This window comes from Diadema antillarum, unplaced genomic scaffold (assembly GCF_040938485.1).
Source record: "Diadema antillarum isolate AM-2024a unplaced genomic scaffold, OU_Dant_1.0 seq00000403_RagTag, whole genome shotgun sequence".
NCBI lineage: Eukaryota > Metazoa > Echinodermata > Echinoidea > Diadematoida > Diadematidae > Diadema > Diadema antillarum.
Window position 1 is genome coordinate 870,093 of NW_027271393.1, and position 17,273 is coordinate 887,365.

The 17,273-nt window shown below is 37.7% G+C and overlaps 1 protein-coding gene across 1 annotated transcript in view; it reads right to left on the bottom strand.

The window, feature by feature from the left end:
• The window catches only part of LOC139732189 (tyrosine-protein kinase Fer-like), an 85,096-nt gene that overhangs the window by 35,068 nt on the left and 32,755 nt on the right, over positions 1-17,273 (bottom strand). Inside the window, exons 4-8 of the mRNA XM_071643063.1 lie at positions 6,921-7,031; positions 5,702-5,827; positions 3,474-3,644; positions 2,814-2,910; positions 1,399-1,591 (exon numbers count right to left, since the gene is read on the bottom strand). Coding sequence (XP_071499164.1) covers positions 1,399-1,591; positions 2,814-2,910; positions 3,474-3,644; positions 5,702-5,827; positions 6,921-7,031 — 698 coding nt within the window. The remainder of the gene's footprint in view (positions 1-1,398; positions 1,592-2,813; positions 2,911-3,473; positions 3,645-5,701; positions 5,828-6,920; positions 7,032-17,273) is intronic.

Consider the following 17,273-nt stretch of genomic DNA (forward strand, 5'->3'; position numbering starts at 1 on the left):
TGTAGACACACAAGAAGGTAAATGAGCAGAGCATCGCATAGCTTGTGTGCAATCGTCACGGTCATTGTCCACTCCTTTTATGTCCACTCAAGTTCATTCTTCTATCAAAGGATTCTCATTCAGCTTGTTCGCACAGCATGAAAGTGAATGGTACACACTTACTTGTATAGGGATGTATGTAACCGAGTAAATGGCCGACTTCAGTTCAAGTATAGGAAAGCCAAGTTGAAGGAAATGCCTGGTTCCATGAAAACTCATAGACGAATGTTTCTCAACAAAGTCCAGCAGGGTCACAGAAGTTCAATAAACACACTGATACATAAATGATACAGTCTTTCTTCCGAAATATTGCTCAAAGGCCAATGTTTTAGGAGAGCGATTCAGAAGACGGCAGCCTGCTAAGCGCGCGTCCACAGATATAGATAGATAAACAGACAGGGAGACAGACACAGACAGACAAAGAGAAAGAAAGAAAGAAAGAAAGATAGATAGATAGATAGATAGATAGATAGATAGATAGACAGGGAGAAAGACATAGACAGACAGATAGATAGATAGATACATAGATGTATAGATAGATAGATAGATAGATGGATAGATAAATAAACACGGTGACAGACACTGACAGACAGACAGACAGATAGATCAATAGATAAATAAATAAATAAACAAATAAATAAATAGATAGATAGACAGGGAGACAGACACAGAGAGACAGATAGACAGACAGATGAATAGATAGACGGATAGATAGATAGATAGACAGATAGACAGGGAGAAAGACATAGACAGACAGATAGATAGATAGATAGATGAATAGATAGATAAATAAACAGGGTGACAGACACTGACAGACAGACAGACAGATGGACATATAAATGAATAAATAAATAAACAAATAAATAAATAGATATATAGACAGGGAGACAGACACAGAGAGACAGATAGACAGACAGATGAATAGATAGACAGATGGATAGACAGAGAGACAGATTCAGATGGACAGACGAGTAGACAGACAAACACACAGATGAACACACAGACCAAGACAAATAGACAGATACACAGCCGTACAAACTGATGGATGGATGGACAAAAAAAAAGAAAGAAAACACTTGTTGATTGAATGTATTTTACCTTGTTTGTTCGAGGGCTCCAGCTACAAGCACATAATAGCTTCTTACAAGTCCTGGCATGGATTTGTTTCTTTGTTTAATGACTTGTAAGTTATATATTGTTTTATATTTTGCGAAATAAAATGAAATGAAAATGACATATATAGAAAAATGGACTGACAGCCAGAAAGTAAGACAGACTGACACACAGGCTGACATACAGACTGACAGACACAGAGACAGACAGACAGACAGACAGACAGACGGACGGGACTCCACTCACATCTGGGCTATCTGGCTCTCCTGTGTCTGTTGGAGGCATTCCAGGAGGCGTGGTAGGATGTGGTTGCGGTAGTGCTCTTGGTGGAGAACGGCGGCCCGCAGCGACAGCACGTATTCATTGTGGGCCTTGTGCATCTTGATCACACTCTTCTTGTACTTCTCCTTGGCCCGGTCAATGTCCTTTACACCCTTGCCTGGCGGACGGAGTAACAGTAATATCATGTATATCATACACTGTAAAACTAGAAATTTTTGTGGGCATGAAATTTTTGCAAATATCGCAAGGAGCCAAGATATTCAAAATCTAAATTTCAGTATCTTCATGTACCCACTTTATAAAACATATGACGCATGGGCATATTTCGTGAATCTGCAGATCTGGACGGGCTGATTAACCCTGAAAACAGTACTTAAAACCTACTTGGCTAAGGATCTTGGTTTAACTCTTTTTGTTAGACATTTGCACCTCCAACTCATCAGTCGACAACTTGCTAACTTCACAGTACATTCAAAACATCATATCCATAGTTTTCTCATAAATTTACAGCCCAACAAAGCTTGCAATTCTCTCCCACTTTGCTGTACTGCATTGCTAGCCTAAATGTTTTGATTAAAAGTTACACGGCTTTGAAAAAAAGAGAATGTTTTCTCAAATCAATCATGCATTACAGTCTCAGAATAATATGGCACATAGGGGTTTACACCATGACACACATAGATTTAAACTGTTTGAAAGTTACCTCCTGCTTCCAATTCTTACAGAGTATAAACTCAAGCCTCTGCATCCTACATATTTACTTGGAATTATACAACACCTAAAAACATTCTAGCTATTCTATTGGTTGATCGCTCATCATGTGACATGCACTTAAAAGTATCGTTGCACAATGTCGCTGTTGAGGAGTGCAAGTTTTTAGCAAAAATGGATAGCGCAAGGCTGATGTCACCAATGTACATCGACTCCTGTGTTAAACTCATTCTCAACTCATAGTTTTTTGCACCAATGCATACCTCTGACATCATAATAAACATAACTTTGTGCACTAAATCAGTTGCAAGCTTAGTTTCAGAAACTCATTTTTAAGAGCATCAACAACTTTGACTGATCGCTTTCACATACGACTGATGGCACTGTGCCACCTACTCGACTTTCACGAAAAATAGTTGTCATTTTTGTATCAAATAAAAAACTCAGTGTGGACCATATCTGTTGACATCCACAGTGTTGCATAAGAAACTAGTGTTTGGTCTTTACTCGTGCAGTGGAACAAGATTTTGCGCTCAGTAAAATATGAGGTGCGCTATTCCGCTCAGCTCGTAACTTTGAATAGAGCGCCTCTATCTTTCACCTGGCGCAAAATCTTGTACCTTCACACTCGTGACCATTCACTATTTGTATTCAAGAGTGTTACTCACCCCTCTGCAGTTGGTCCTCGTATTTCGCCTTGCTTTCCTTGGCCTCTTTCGCTGATCTCTTGTAAGTACTTAGATTCTCTTCCACCTCTCTCTTAGCCTGCAGGGCAGAATTCAGATATAGGATTGATAGCTTGGGGATCACGTTGTATCAAAGTGTGCTCTCACTTTCTATCTACACACACGGGAAGGCTGACAGGTCCTAGAAGTTTGCTGCGCTTGGTTGCTGGTAGTTGTTGGATTCAACTACAGCATCAAATGATAAAGCCTGTGAGCTTGAATGATTTCAGGGGATGATGCTGGACCAAATCTATGTAATTCATACCTACACAACATATCACTATAAATTCTTTTCAATAGTTGTGATCTCAGGTTTCACAGAGAGATGGCAGCAGAAAGGTGGATATTAGGTGAAAGTGTCAAGCAACAACTGTGTCACTGCACAGGCAAACTCATGATGGTCACAGTTAAAAATTTGCTATGTCTACCTTCATACTGTATACATGTGGATTAAGTAAATGCAGCAATATTAGTAGAACACCAGTGAAAGTTTGAAAAAAGTAGGAAAATCCATTCAGAAGATATGAATTTTTGCAGTTTCAGCGCTGCAGAATAGTGTTTCAAGCCACATTAAAAGGATGGAAGTGAGGAATTTTTTGTTACCTTCATGTACTCCGTATCTATTCTGCTTCGTTCATGCATGTACTGTCGTTTGGTGTCTTGCTTGTCACGTATCAGCAGCCCCAACTTCTCCAGGAGCCCCTGCACCTCCTCCGCATTGCTGCGAATCAGCTTGCATATTCGGTCCGTCTCCTCGATGAGGTTATTCCACGCCTGGGTACGGCAAACAAAGCACAGACATACACATCAGAAGCATGCAAACTGCTCACTAGTCATCCAATGCAATGGTAAATGGTGAACTTGAAAGTGGATGAATGCAAAAGACCTTTCAGAAGTCCATGATCAAACGGACCCAACTTGATGACTGGGATACAAATGCTACATTCCCATGAGTTACAAAGGTTTGGCAAATACTGAATGACATTTTATAATTCTGCATCACATTCACTGTATCTGGATTTAGAGCTGCTTAGTTCCTATCAAAAATGACTGTGCATCCGTAAGAGAAAACTGTTATGATCCTTAAGTGATCTGCTTTAGAGTGCGTGTGATGACCATCATCATAATCTTTTCAATTAATCTACAATTGTCTACTTTCCAACCACACATCCTATCACTAATTTGAAGCAAAAAGCAAGGATCAAGACATACAATTTGTTCAAAAGTACAGGTTTGACAAAACTTTCTACTCAAAATTCCTAACATTAGCTGCATTCACACACACCCATGAAAAAAGAAAAATGCCATGTACAGCATGAGTAAAATAATGGTGACAAATAAAATCAATTTTTGCATCACAATGCAAAAACTATTAACTCCTGTGTGTGAATGTGGCTAGAGAGCCATTAACTTTGAAGAATGCAACTTCAATTTCTCTCAGCATTCTGCACTAAATACTAATGAACGTGTCATCACCCTTTTCATACAAGACAGTGCCACTGGCCTTACTGTACGCACACCGCACTGTTACCTGCCACTCGGGTTTGCATGATCAAAATCATTGGTTAATATTGTGATAGGCATTGCCAATTCAAGGATCAGTTACAAACTCAGCAATTTAAAAGCAGTTAATAATTCTTCGACGGACAAAAAATTGATATATGACCAAATAAGGGTATGAAATGGAAGAAAAAATTGATTATACCTTAAGGAACACTTAAACTGTCAAATTTGAAATTTATTTATAAAGATCAGAATAAAGTTCATTTTTACAAATATTCATTCAAATATGAAAAAATGATAAAAAGAATACAACTCCAAACAACAGAAATATGATTTTCTGGGACTTCATGGCTTAATTGAAATTCATATCTCAGTAGACCACCTGGGTAGTTATGAAGACCATGAAATTCAACCCACGACGACAACGCACATTCCAAATTTCCCAAGCGCAGCAAATTCGATGACAGACTCGTCGGGAAGTTTCTCACAGCATGCTACATGCAATTCTGTCAGCGTTACTATGGTATTGCCAAGGAGCAAACCATAAAGGGGAAAAATATGACAAGCTATAAAAATGCTAAGAAAACATACAGCTTAAAAGTTCGCTTGTTGACTCCACAAGTTTGGAAATTTCTGTCAATGTGGAGACAACGGCTATGAATGGATTGAAAACATACCTGGAGTGAGAACAAAAATACAAACAAACATACAAATACACTTCTCAAAACAAGCTACTTATTTTGTTGACACCATTGTTGGACATCAATCCCAAGTTGAAATAAAAAATTCTTAGCATGCTGTACATGTGTTGAGTTGAGCAGAAATCAAAAGGGAGAAGAGACTATTGCAATCTTCTGTGAAAACAAACTTGTAGAAGTCGAAGGAGTCCGTGTGAGGGTGTGTATCTATATACTGTACGAGCAGAAATTTTCGCAGTGGTTTTATTTTTGCAAATTTCGCGAATCGTCTTTGAACCGCGAAAATAACAACACGCAAAAATATCAACGCACGAATAACAAAGTTCAGTTAGACCCTTGCAACCGCGATATTAACAACACGCAAAAAAGTCCTCCAAGTAGCAATTCGTGAAAATATCTGTGCGCGAAAACTTCAGCTCGTACAGTATTCTCACATTGGTATACAGATGTTTCAGTTTTGATCAAGACTTCATAACTTGGGCAAGGCTGATTCACTCATTGTCAAACACGACCATCTCCCAAGGGGGATAAGTATGATTGATTAGCCACTTGAGGAAAGTTGGCCAGGATGTAACTGGGGGTCAATTAAACGGACTACACACCAAGAGACTATTCCAATTTTACTCTCACCTTCAAGAGTGGACTTTGGTTGTGTGAGAGTTGGGCATCTGTGTCGAATCTCCCGGCAAGATTGCTGATGCCCTGCAGTGCTGTGGCATACTCTTTGTCTGCCTTCATTCTATGCTGTACAACACGCTGTAGGAGGTGAAATTGAAAAGTATGACAATTGAAATGAAGTCAGCCATTCTATTAAAAGTCCACTGTGTATCAAGGTATTTCCTTCTTCTTCTTCTTCTTCTTTTCTTCTCTCTCTCCCTCTCCTCCCTTCCCTCCTCCCCCTTCTCCTGCTTCTTCTCTTCCTCCTCTATTTCCTCCATCTCTTCTTCCTCTTCATTCTATTTCTCCTTTTCTCTTTCCCTCCCTCTTCCTCTTCTCTTCCTCATCCTTATCCTTCGATCACCATCTCCTTCTATTTTCCACCTCCTCATCTACCTCATATGTTTCCTCCTTCTCCTCCCTTTTCCTCTATACTCACTCCCCTCCTCCTCTTCTTTATCCTTCTCCTTCTCCTTTTCCTCCTCCTCTTCTTCCTCTACCTCTGCTTCCTCCTCCTTCTCTTTCTCCTTTTTCTTCTCCCCCTTCTCCTCTCCCCTCCCCTTCCTCTTCTCCCTTCTCCCTCTCATTCTATTTCATCTCCTCCTCCCGTACTTCTTCTTTCTCCTTCTTCTTCTTTTCCATCTTCCCTTTCCCTCCCTCCCCTCCTCCCTTTCTCATTCCTTCTTCTTCATCCTTCTCCTTCTCTTCCTCCTCTTCCTATACATCTTCTTTTTCCTCCTACTTCTCTCATTCTCCTTCTCTTCTTCCTCTTCCCTCCTCTTTATCCTTCTTTCTCCCTCTCCTATTTCCCCTTCTTTTTCTCCTCCTCCTTCTCTCTTCCTCCTCTTATTTCTACCTTTCTTTATCTTCCATCTCCTTCTATCTCTTCTTTTCCTTCTTCCTCTCCCTCTCCCATCTTCCTTCACCACTTCCCCTTCCTCTTCCTCCTCCTTCTCCTATCATCATCATCATCATCATCACCATCATCACCATCATCACCATCATCATCATCATCACCACCACCATCATCATCATCATCATCACCATCATCACCATCATCATCATCATCACCACCACCACCATCATCATCATCATCATCATCACCATCACTACTGTCCTCATAATCATTAATTCTTTCATACCATGTCCCCCTGGCTCAGTGACAGAGGGTGGCAGAGAAGACTGCTTTTACCTTTAATGTGTCCAAGAGGCGCAGCTCCTGGTCGTTGAGTCGCAGTATGGCGTCGTGAGCCGTCTTGCTCACGAGTTCAGAGCCAAAGCCCATGCGATTGACATTCCTTGCCTGTGAAATACAATACGATACAACACAATACAATTCAGTAAAACAAGGTGAAACAAAGTCTAATCAAATGAGACATAATCAAACATTACATAAAATCATATGAATGATATGAAATGCAATAAAATGACATAACACATAACTAGATTTGTGATGTGCAATACACTGTAAAAGATGAAATATTACTTTAAAAATGTATCAAAGATATCATGCTTTAATAAAAATGCAATAAATACAGTATCATCACTTAGGAAAATATTCTACAATTGAACTCTTCCATTCTATCTGTACATATGACATAAGGTTGAAAGCTTTATAAAAGTTCAAAAAATAATTCCTTCCACCCTCAAAAAAAATGTAACAAATTTGTTACTGCAGCAACATAGTATTGATATTTCATAAAATGATACCTCCATACAGAGACTGTCTACTGATAAAATAATCTCTCCAACATTTCAACCATTTATACTTTTCAGCAAATATGTAACATGTTTATATAAACCACAAAACCACTGTGAAGAACCTATATGATTAGAGACTGATTTATCCAGCTCAATACTGTCTTCTTTTATCTACCATCTTATTATCTAATGAGGAAAGTTAGCTTGACAAATTGACAAAAAGCAAGCATGTAACATACAGAAATATCCTCCACAGATAAACAAATGAAAAAACTGCAAATAATAACAATAATGATGAGGATGATGATGATGATAATGATAATAATAATAATAATAATAATAATAATAATAATAATAATAATAATAATAATAATAATAACAATGATAACAATAACAATAGATAATGATAATAGATAATTATATAAATATACACAGAATAAACCATATGAATTTCTGCTGGTGTATAAAGAGGACATTTTGTCAAACAACATTAACAGTTTTGTTTTTTAATTACACATGACATTCTGGTAATGTCTTTACAAACGAGACATCATACAGAGCAGTAGATTCAGGTTTATGATCTGTGTACCTGTTGACTACAAGCACAAAGAGACTACCAAATGCCCCTCCCATACAGGTTTAATATTGCCAGCGAGGAGGGGGGGGGGGGGGGGGACGTGGAATGGAAACCTTCACAAAATATCCCCCAATAGAATTTTACACCCCAACAATCAAACATTACAAGATCATTTCCCACAACAGAAGTCATTTGCCTCATTCCCTGTATGGATACCCAGCCTGTCAAACAACATGGCAACTCCCTTTATTGCCTTGCAATGAATGATTTAATAGTCTGCAGTAATGGACAGGGGGAAAAAAAAAGGGTACACATACATGAGTGTTTGTTTACATGCACTACATGAATATACCTAGAATGTTTGTAAAATTATGTATACTTTAAAGCAAGATGTTTGTCTGGCATGAAATTTTTGCAGTTGAAGCCAACCACCTTTTTTGCTGCATGCAATTTTCAAAAATTGCCACTGGCATTCAAGGCATACACTCTAGTAACTAGTGTAGACAAGAATTTTTGCATGCATATCAATTTCACAAATCATGGCTCTCATGAAATTTGCGAAATTGAAATGCATGTGAACATTTCTGGTTTTACAGTAGTGCTGCAACTGGCTTTGGCATTTGTCTCAGTGTCAGAACTTATGATAATTACAGTTAGCACCATATACTCCCACATATTTTGCATATCGGATGAAAATTTCACAAGTGGTTGAATTTGCAGTTGAGAACCACGATTGACAGAATGAGAGAGAAGTACATGTACATGTATAATCACTTTTTTGAGGAAAAAGTTACCAGTTTCTCACCCTACTGATGATACACAACACATATGTGTCACAGTAGGCAATTTTTTTTTTCTCAAGGTATCAATTTCATGCATATCTGTCAGCCCAAAAAATTTGCAATGTTGCTTATACAACAAATATGCACAAGCAAGAAAATAAAAAGTCATCGGATATTGATTTTTTTTTCTCTCTCATACTCTCTCATGTGTTCTATACCATTATCATTTACCAGTCCTGTCATAAGTACATATTTATCCGAAGGTTTGCACTCAAAAGATAAACATTTCCTAAATTATAACATATCACATGACTTGCCACACATATCACATGAATTGCCGCAGAGTTAAATAAAGAAACGTAATTGTTTCAAAGCAAACCAGTGTCATTTAGCCTGACGATGTCATTCAGAGTAAAATCAGAACTAAACAGGGTAATCAGATCGATCAAGTCTATCTCAGCACAGTCGAAGGCGTTGCAATGGAAACCAACAAGGAAGTTCAGAACCATCACATCATGTCTGATATTTGGCTGCTAATTATACCTGCTGCAGCTTGTGTATCAAATTAATCAAATGTACTCGTTTCATTCTTTTCATGTGAATGCTTTTTCCTCCATGTAAAAATAGAACGCTGTCATCGTAAAACTGCTAAAAGTATAAGTGCTGTCCGCTGTGGTATGACCTCATCATGAATCTTCTTTCTGTTCGTATTTTATAGCAACCAAGCTGAAAGGTTGTGAAACTTAAAATAGTTGACACAATAACAAATGGATGAAATGGAAACACACCCCCTGCCAATGGCACAAACAATGACGATGCTTCCTCTCATTCAAAAGAGTGTCTGCCCCGTTGACATTACTATTGATATCAAAATTGATAAGATGAATGAGTGGCAATACAAAAACAAAAAGAAGTCAGATACAGCATGTCAGTTTTATGAATTGCTTCCGCATGAGAAGCTCCTAAGAGGTATGCGGTTTTAACGTTCATGATAATTTTGCACGCTGATATTGTACTGAGTGGGTATAGAGCTCTGTATTGCCATGCACCAGAGTGGAATGGACAGAGCATGTACTTGTAGTTTGAGGCAAAATAATGCATGTGCTGGCGTGTCTCCAGGAAACAAGAAACTTCACTTCAATCGCTGATCTTGTGAACATGACTCATATGCTGTTTTATCTTTATGTTCTCTCTTCCCCTTCAATGCCCCCCCTTTCAATGCTTTCAACATCAACACACATACAGTTACTGAAGCTACAATTAAGAGGGTTCATCGAACATTACTGTAACCTTCTTGGGAATGACCTCTTTAAAATACCATAACTGTAAAAGTGGATATTTTTGTGTAATTTTTCACGCTTGGCCCAATAAGATGAGTTTTGCATGTTTTTAATTCCATGGAATCAAGACGTGAAATACTTGAACATATAGCAAGCAAGAATATTCCAATATTTTTATTTTCGTGCTAGTCTCTGGATGCACGAAAGGCAAAAATTTTCAACACCGTGAAAATTACCACTTTTATCATAATGTCTTTATGTGACAAAGTTGCCAGTGCTGATACAGGTTATGGGAGGGGGACTTAAATACACACAGCTGGGCAATTCCACGGTATGTAGGACACAGATGCCGAAAATTCAAAATGATATTTGTTTCAAACACCATACATTTTCAGACAATACTTGAGTTGAAGTTTTAAGAATCATTATGTTTTTCAATAAAAGCGGCCATTTTGATTTTCAAAATGGCTGCCAAAATATGCCTATAACTCAATGGTAAGAAAGAGTGTATTGTCACATAATTTACCCTCTGTATATCCACTTTACTAGTACTCTAAACAACAATCTTTTATATGCATGCAGTTACCAGACAAGTCTTTTACCACATGATAAAAAGAAAAAGCTTGTTGCTTTTAAGAATTTTATAAAAACTTTTAATTAGTTTGACAATGATGGATGTAACGTCAGTTACCAAAAACAAGGAATTTTTAACATTATTTATCAAAGAAAGTGAGCTGTATGATGTAACTTAGGATTTCTAATGTATGCCCATATGCCTTCCTTTCAATACCAGAAAATAAGGATACTTGGCATACTGGAGAGTCAAATGAACACATCAAAATGTGTAACGTCAGTTACCGAAACGTCATATTACCAGTATGTAACGTCAGTTACCATGACAGTAATTATAACTTAGGCAAATTTTTTGACTTTAGGCCATTTCAGTACATCTGGGAAGTCAAAGGTTATCAACAAAGAGCAGCAATCCCTTTGATAGGGAATGATGTCATCACCATGGTACACTGTATGTCCATGGATAAATTTTTTTTTCACTTTATCTTATTTATTTATTTATCATATTTTTTTTGGTTGGGGCGGGGGCTTGAGCTTTTGATTTTCGGTTCAGCACAAGTTTAAGGTTAAATCATCTGGAAGTTTAGGTTTACCACATGCAATATGTAATGCACTCAAATTACTATACAGTACTCACTGTCCTACGGGATGATAAAGCTACCAAATTTGTAGGCCTAATCAATGATGTGGTTGCATGGTAACCACCTTTTTCTATCAAAAAGCTTGTGTACAGCTGTATACCAACAGTTTTATAATCTTTACTAATGACTACTTTTGCAAGCATTTTTCTTTTTTTCTGGAAGCTTAGTGGAGTTTCTACCTCAAGGCAAATGCAGGAACAGATATATTTCTTCGCTTGCACTTAAATGTGTGGTTCAGTTCATATGGCACATCTTGAAATGGTATACATACAAAGTAGATAAGCAGGCCTGACATAAGACATGTACTGTCATTACTGTTTGAAACTAACACTGATGTTGCTCAACATTTAACACTGATGTTGCTCAAAGTGAGAGGTGATTCTAGGGTAAAATAAAAAACTTCAGATTTGTTGATTACTTTATAAAAAGTCTCATTTCTTGGTATCTGGCATGTATTTGCAAGCCTTGATATACCAGTGAAAAGGAAAAGAAAAACAATTACATTCCTTCAAGCAAGGAATAAACAGATACAGTAATGCCCTTTTGACCAGGAAAGCATGGTTCTTCTTCACAGAAATAATATCAAAAGTGTAACACTATTCATTTAAATCATTATTGATAATGGAGATCATTTATTTATTTGTGGCCCTAACAATGCCTTGAGGGAGAAGGAGTAAAATAAAGAAAAGAAGAAAGAATATATCACAGTAGATTTCATACATATTTATGAATATTTTCATTTGTATGTGTTTTGTCCCCATGACCTGAAAGATATATTTTTTTTCACTCACAAAAACATCTGTGTTTTGTGTAGTACTGGAGGGCATTATGGGTGGGGTACTCTAGATAGAAACTTTCCTGTTCATCAAAAAAAAAAAAACAACAACAACAACAACAACCAAAAAAGAAAAAACCCTTAGTTATGTCAATATTTCTACTTGGAACTGCTGAATCTAAATGGCTCTGTGTAATCATAACTGTTGAATAAGCATTCAACCTTAAGACAAATGTCAAGAAATATCCTCTGGTGCATTTACATTATTTTTGCTCAACTGTGCTTTGGCATGGGGGGGGGGGGGGGGGGAGCTTGCCCTCTAAGGGCCCATCCCCATTTTTGTCTTTAGATTTTGTTTTAATTTGTTGCTAAGTAAATGCCTGGGATTGTTACTGGTACACTGCAGCAGTATAATAACCTGTTAAATAAATTAGTTCTTGTAAACCTCATAGCAAAAGTATGTGTAACGTCAGTTACGTAACGTCAGTTACGTAACGTCAGTTACTGACATGTTTACCTTTAAGTTTTCATAAAACATAAAGAAAATGGACTTATGTTTCATTTCATTTGGGTATTTGTAATTGATGAACCAAGGTATGATTCCATATCAAACAAATCACTCTGAAAGGTCAGAATTATAAAATATCACAAAACTATTCCTAATCATGATTTTCCATGTGTAAACCCTATGGCAAATGTAAGCGTAACGTCAGTTATGTAACGTCAGTTACCGTCATGCCTTCACTGAAATTGGCATAGTGCTAAAAGGAAATATCAAAAGTGCACATTATTTTGCACACCTGTTCCTAAGAACCTAGGTTTATTGCCATATCAAACACATAAAGTTTAGAAGTCAGGGACATGAGATATTTCCATTTAAATATACACCATAATTTCCCATGTCCTTTTTCTGTAACGTCAGTTACCGACACATTTTCACTTGTTATGTGATAAGAAATGCAGTTTGAGAGAAAAACTTTCCACCTATTTCTTCATTCTCATGAACTCATTCATCAATGCTAATTACAAGCCCCAGGTGCTTTCATTCACAAAACTACAACATAAACAATTTTATGAAAATCCTTACGCGTAAAGTCAGTTACCGTGGAATTGCCCAGCTGATTATACAGATGAACAACAGAAAAGCAGTGGCCCTTCTGTAATTGTTCATCAGTTTTAAAACAGCTTCCTGTATGGGGGTTTCTCTAACAGCAACCCATAGTTGCACAATGTCAGCATTTGCACAATATTCAATGTTTTCAAAAAGGAAAAAAAAAAAAGAACTGTACAAAGGATAATATCAGTGTCTTTGAAAAGATCAAAATTTACATATTAGCTAGAGTTCACAAGAGTAGATTGACTGGCACTGAGCATTCACCAGCTCTACAGGCTGGAATCCAAGAATACCTGATATTGAAATATCACAGACTATAATATGCAATACGAGTTTCACAACAACTCACCAGGCAGCCTTTACAAAACAAAACTTAAAGATAATAAAAAGTTTTGGTACGTCAAAAGTGTCCTTGAATTTCCTTGTCTTAGTTTGTGTTTCAGGTTAAAGTACCTTTCATATAACTAACACTGTGAGACTTACTCGCCCCAAAGTGCTCTCATGTCTTAGTAATCATGCAATTAACTGCGACCAGCAGCCCTATACGCATAGCGACCAGCAGTCCCATACGCATAGCGTAATCGGGCTTCGCATTGTAGCATTCAGGATCATGACAGATTTAGTATCGCAGGATAAATGTCAACTTAAAATCCCAAAAATTCTTCAATTTGAAGACTTACCAATTAAGGTGAAATATTGAAAACGGGCTCGGGCAACGTTTGGTTCTGCCTATAGTCCCTTTCTGTTCGAATTGATGACTGAATGTGACTCGGTCGAGAGGACCTTGGAAGAGCTACCATACACTGAATACTACAGCCAGTGCATGCGAAAACATCCCATGCGCACAAATTTCAAATCCATCATCATCCATCATCCATCTCACAGACAACGTACTTTAACGTGAAACACAAATCAAGATAAGGAAATTCAGGGAAACTTTTGAGGTACCAAAACTTTTTATTATCTTTAAAGGGGCATTCCAGACGATTTTCACAATTTCACATCATGTAGTACATAAATCGACAGCTCTATGTATAGATTTGTGGAATTTGTGTGGTCCTTGAGCAGAGAAACCAATACTCTGAAAAATCTTGAACAAATTACACTGAACAGTGTTGATGACTGAGACCCCGTTTACAGTGCAGGGCCGGGCCGAGCCGCGGCCTCAATTGCGGTACTCGGCCGCGCAATTTTGTCCGTTTACAGTGCTGGGCTCGGCCCGGGCTTTTAATTCAAACCTTTCAATATTTTGTCATAGTGGGGCTCTGCTTGTAAACAAACGACTATTATTGGGAACGCGCCAGTCACAATTTGGTACCGCATTTGGCCAAGTTTGCGTTTACAGTGAGAAAAGGCCGGGCTCGGCTGCGGCTGAGCCGCGGCCGAGACTACCTCCAGAGCTTGGCCAAATGCGCAGCCGATTTTGGTACCGCATTTGGCCTTTTGCGCGTTTACAGTGAAAAGAAGGCCGGGTTCGGCCGGCCCTTTCACTCACTGTAAACGGGGTCATGGAGAGTCACATATTTCAGAAATGTAGCAGTGTAATTTCATTACAATACTGCTTGCTTAACAATTTCACCTGTGTAGAATCTATGCATGCCTTCCTCTTTTATTCTGCTTCCTTGAGCCCCAACTCATGCATTCTTATGGCGAGGCTGCCATGTCATCATCCTTGTTCATTGCAATTTGTTATAAATTTTGAAAACATTCTTATTCCTCATCCCAATCACTATGAATTCTGAAACTCTGCACTCAGTATAACTAATTTATAGTTGTTCAAATGTAAAAGCCTGAAAAAATCATCTGGAGGTCTCCTTTCTGAAGTTTTTAATTTCTGCTATGGACAAATCACTATCAAGAAGTCAAATGTTCATCTGGTAATTCACAGCAGAAAAGGATGCTCAAGTTGCACATAAATACAGTCACAAAAGGAAGGGGGAGGTGGAGGCACACACATACACAGATTTGGGGAACTAAGCTATGGTGCCGCAGAAGAATTGTCAACTTGGCAAAAAAACATGGGGAGGAAAGCGTCCAGAAAAGGTGGAAGCCAATATTGCCTTTTCCTGGACAACGACCAAACTTTTAAAGGAGGGTCCTGTCACATCGACCAGAAGCAAACTTAGAGCTCGCAACAGCAATGAAATCTAACAAGCATTAGGAATATCATTATCGTCATACAATATCATGACCAGCATTGTGACAACAAATTAAGTAACATGAAACTCTGGGAGTAGTTATGAGCTCGACATTATGTACTTATCACATACAGTCTCATCTATCAGTCACGAAAGAAGCAGTCAAAATCCCTTTTTTTAAGGGGGGGGGGGGGGGGGGGGGTCGTCATTTTGTGCAAGTAGCAACAGAGGTTTATAATCTATGAGATGTCACAGTCCTTTGATATAAAGAGAGACCCGAACAGCAAATTGTGTTAGACCGGTTACACTACTCTGGAAAGATTTTAAACTGTCAAAACTTTCTTTCACTTATATTCAGGAGGGTGGGGATTGACTTTGTTTCTAGTTTTGTTTTTGTTTTTGTTTTATTTGTTTTTTGTCTGGCGCTAACTTGCAAATATCTACTTCTTTGACATGACTGCCCTCAAACAGTAAAGAAAACTTTTTCCTCAATGGTGAATTCTATTTCAATCCTGGGGACAGGAGCAAGTCACTGGCAAAGTGGATCACATGAATTGTTGCTCAGGTCACTCTTGGTCATGATATAAAGCTCATTTAGCCTGAATCATTCTATAATTCAAAATACATGATTTTTTTTCTTCGATGTTCATAAAGTCATCTATATTCTAGTGATTTGATTGCAGTGCCAGAAAGATAAATAAATGAATGAATACATGAATGAATGATCACATACATGCAAACACCAACATATATGTATACAGAGTAGAATAAATGAACGATAGAATCTATGAATGACATTTTAATTTGACAGTTGCGCAATGTTAGGTAGAGTCTGTCAAAACGTACAAGTTTCTGTCAGTGTCGTTTCAGTATTCAAGACATTTATTCATTCACATTAATGATTTCTTGCATTGAGTTGTTTTGTCAATCAGTTGCGACATTCATTCAATTATATTCATTTTCCTGCTTTTTAAAAAATTCTTTGGGGCACATTTACTCATATTGAATATCATGTTACCCCTTTGGATCCTCTTTTTCTTTTTAATGACATACAAGGAACTTCTCTACTCCAACAATGTTGAGATCAAATTCTGTGTCTTGTTGGTCTTGCAGGCCCTGACAGCCAGTCAAGATCATATGACATTACTCTTCCCTTAAAGGCAGATAAAATCCAAATATCTAAATACTGTAAAACATGATATTTTAGCGGCATGAAATTTTTACAAATTGGAGCCGACAGCCTTTTTCCACGGCATGAAATTTTCATGAAGTGCCTCTGGCATTCAGTGCATATAGTGTACACAAGAGCCTTCGCCTGCATTTTAATTTCGGGAATCTTAGCTCTTGTGAAATTTGCAAAATTAAAATGCATGCGAACATTCCTCGCTTTAAAGTACACACGTGGATTGAGTGAATGCAGCAATATAAGTAAAACACATTCATCAGTGAAAGCTTTAGGAAAAGTTTCAGTGCAGCCATCGCTGGATGAGAAGACTACCCTGGTACTGCTGCACTTTGTGACTTCACATATAAAGAATGATATAAAAAAAAATAAAGAAAATTCAACAAAATTTCATTCTGTATGAAAAGCACACATTCCCTCAACTTGCTACTGACACATCGGTATTTTATTACAAGGGTCACATTATTTCCTCTGTTTTCTAAAAGAAAAAAGTCAAGTGCTCTTTTCATTATGCTGAAAAGTGGAAATATGTTAATTTTTAAAATATTTTCTTTACCATATTGTTCTTCGTATTATGTGATGTCACAAACTGTATTCTGGTAATCTTCTTATACAGTGATCGCTGCACCAAAGCTTTTAAAAAATCATTACTTTTTGCCAGAATGTCTGATTTTCCTCAAACTTTCACTGATGTGTCCTACTAATATTGCTGCATTCACTCGATCCAGATGTATATTTGGGTTTCATTTCCTTTAAAAGTGCAAAATGTGTCACAGGGGAG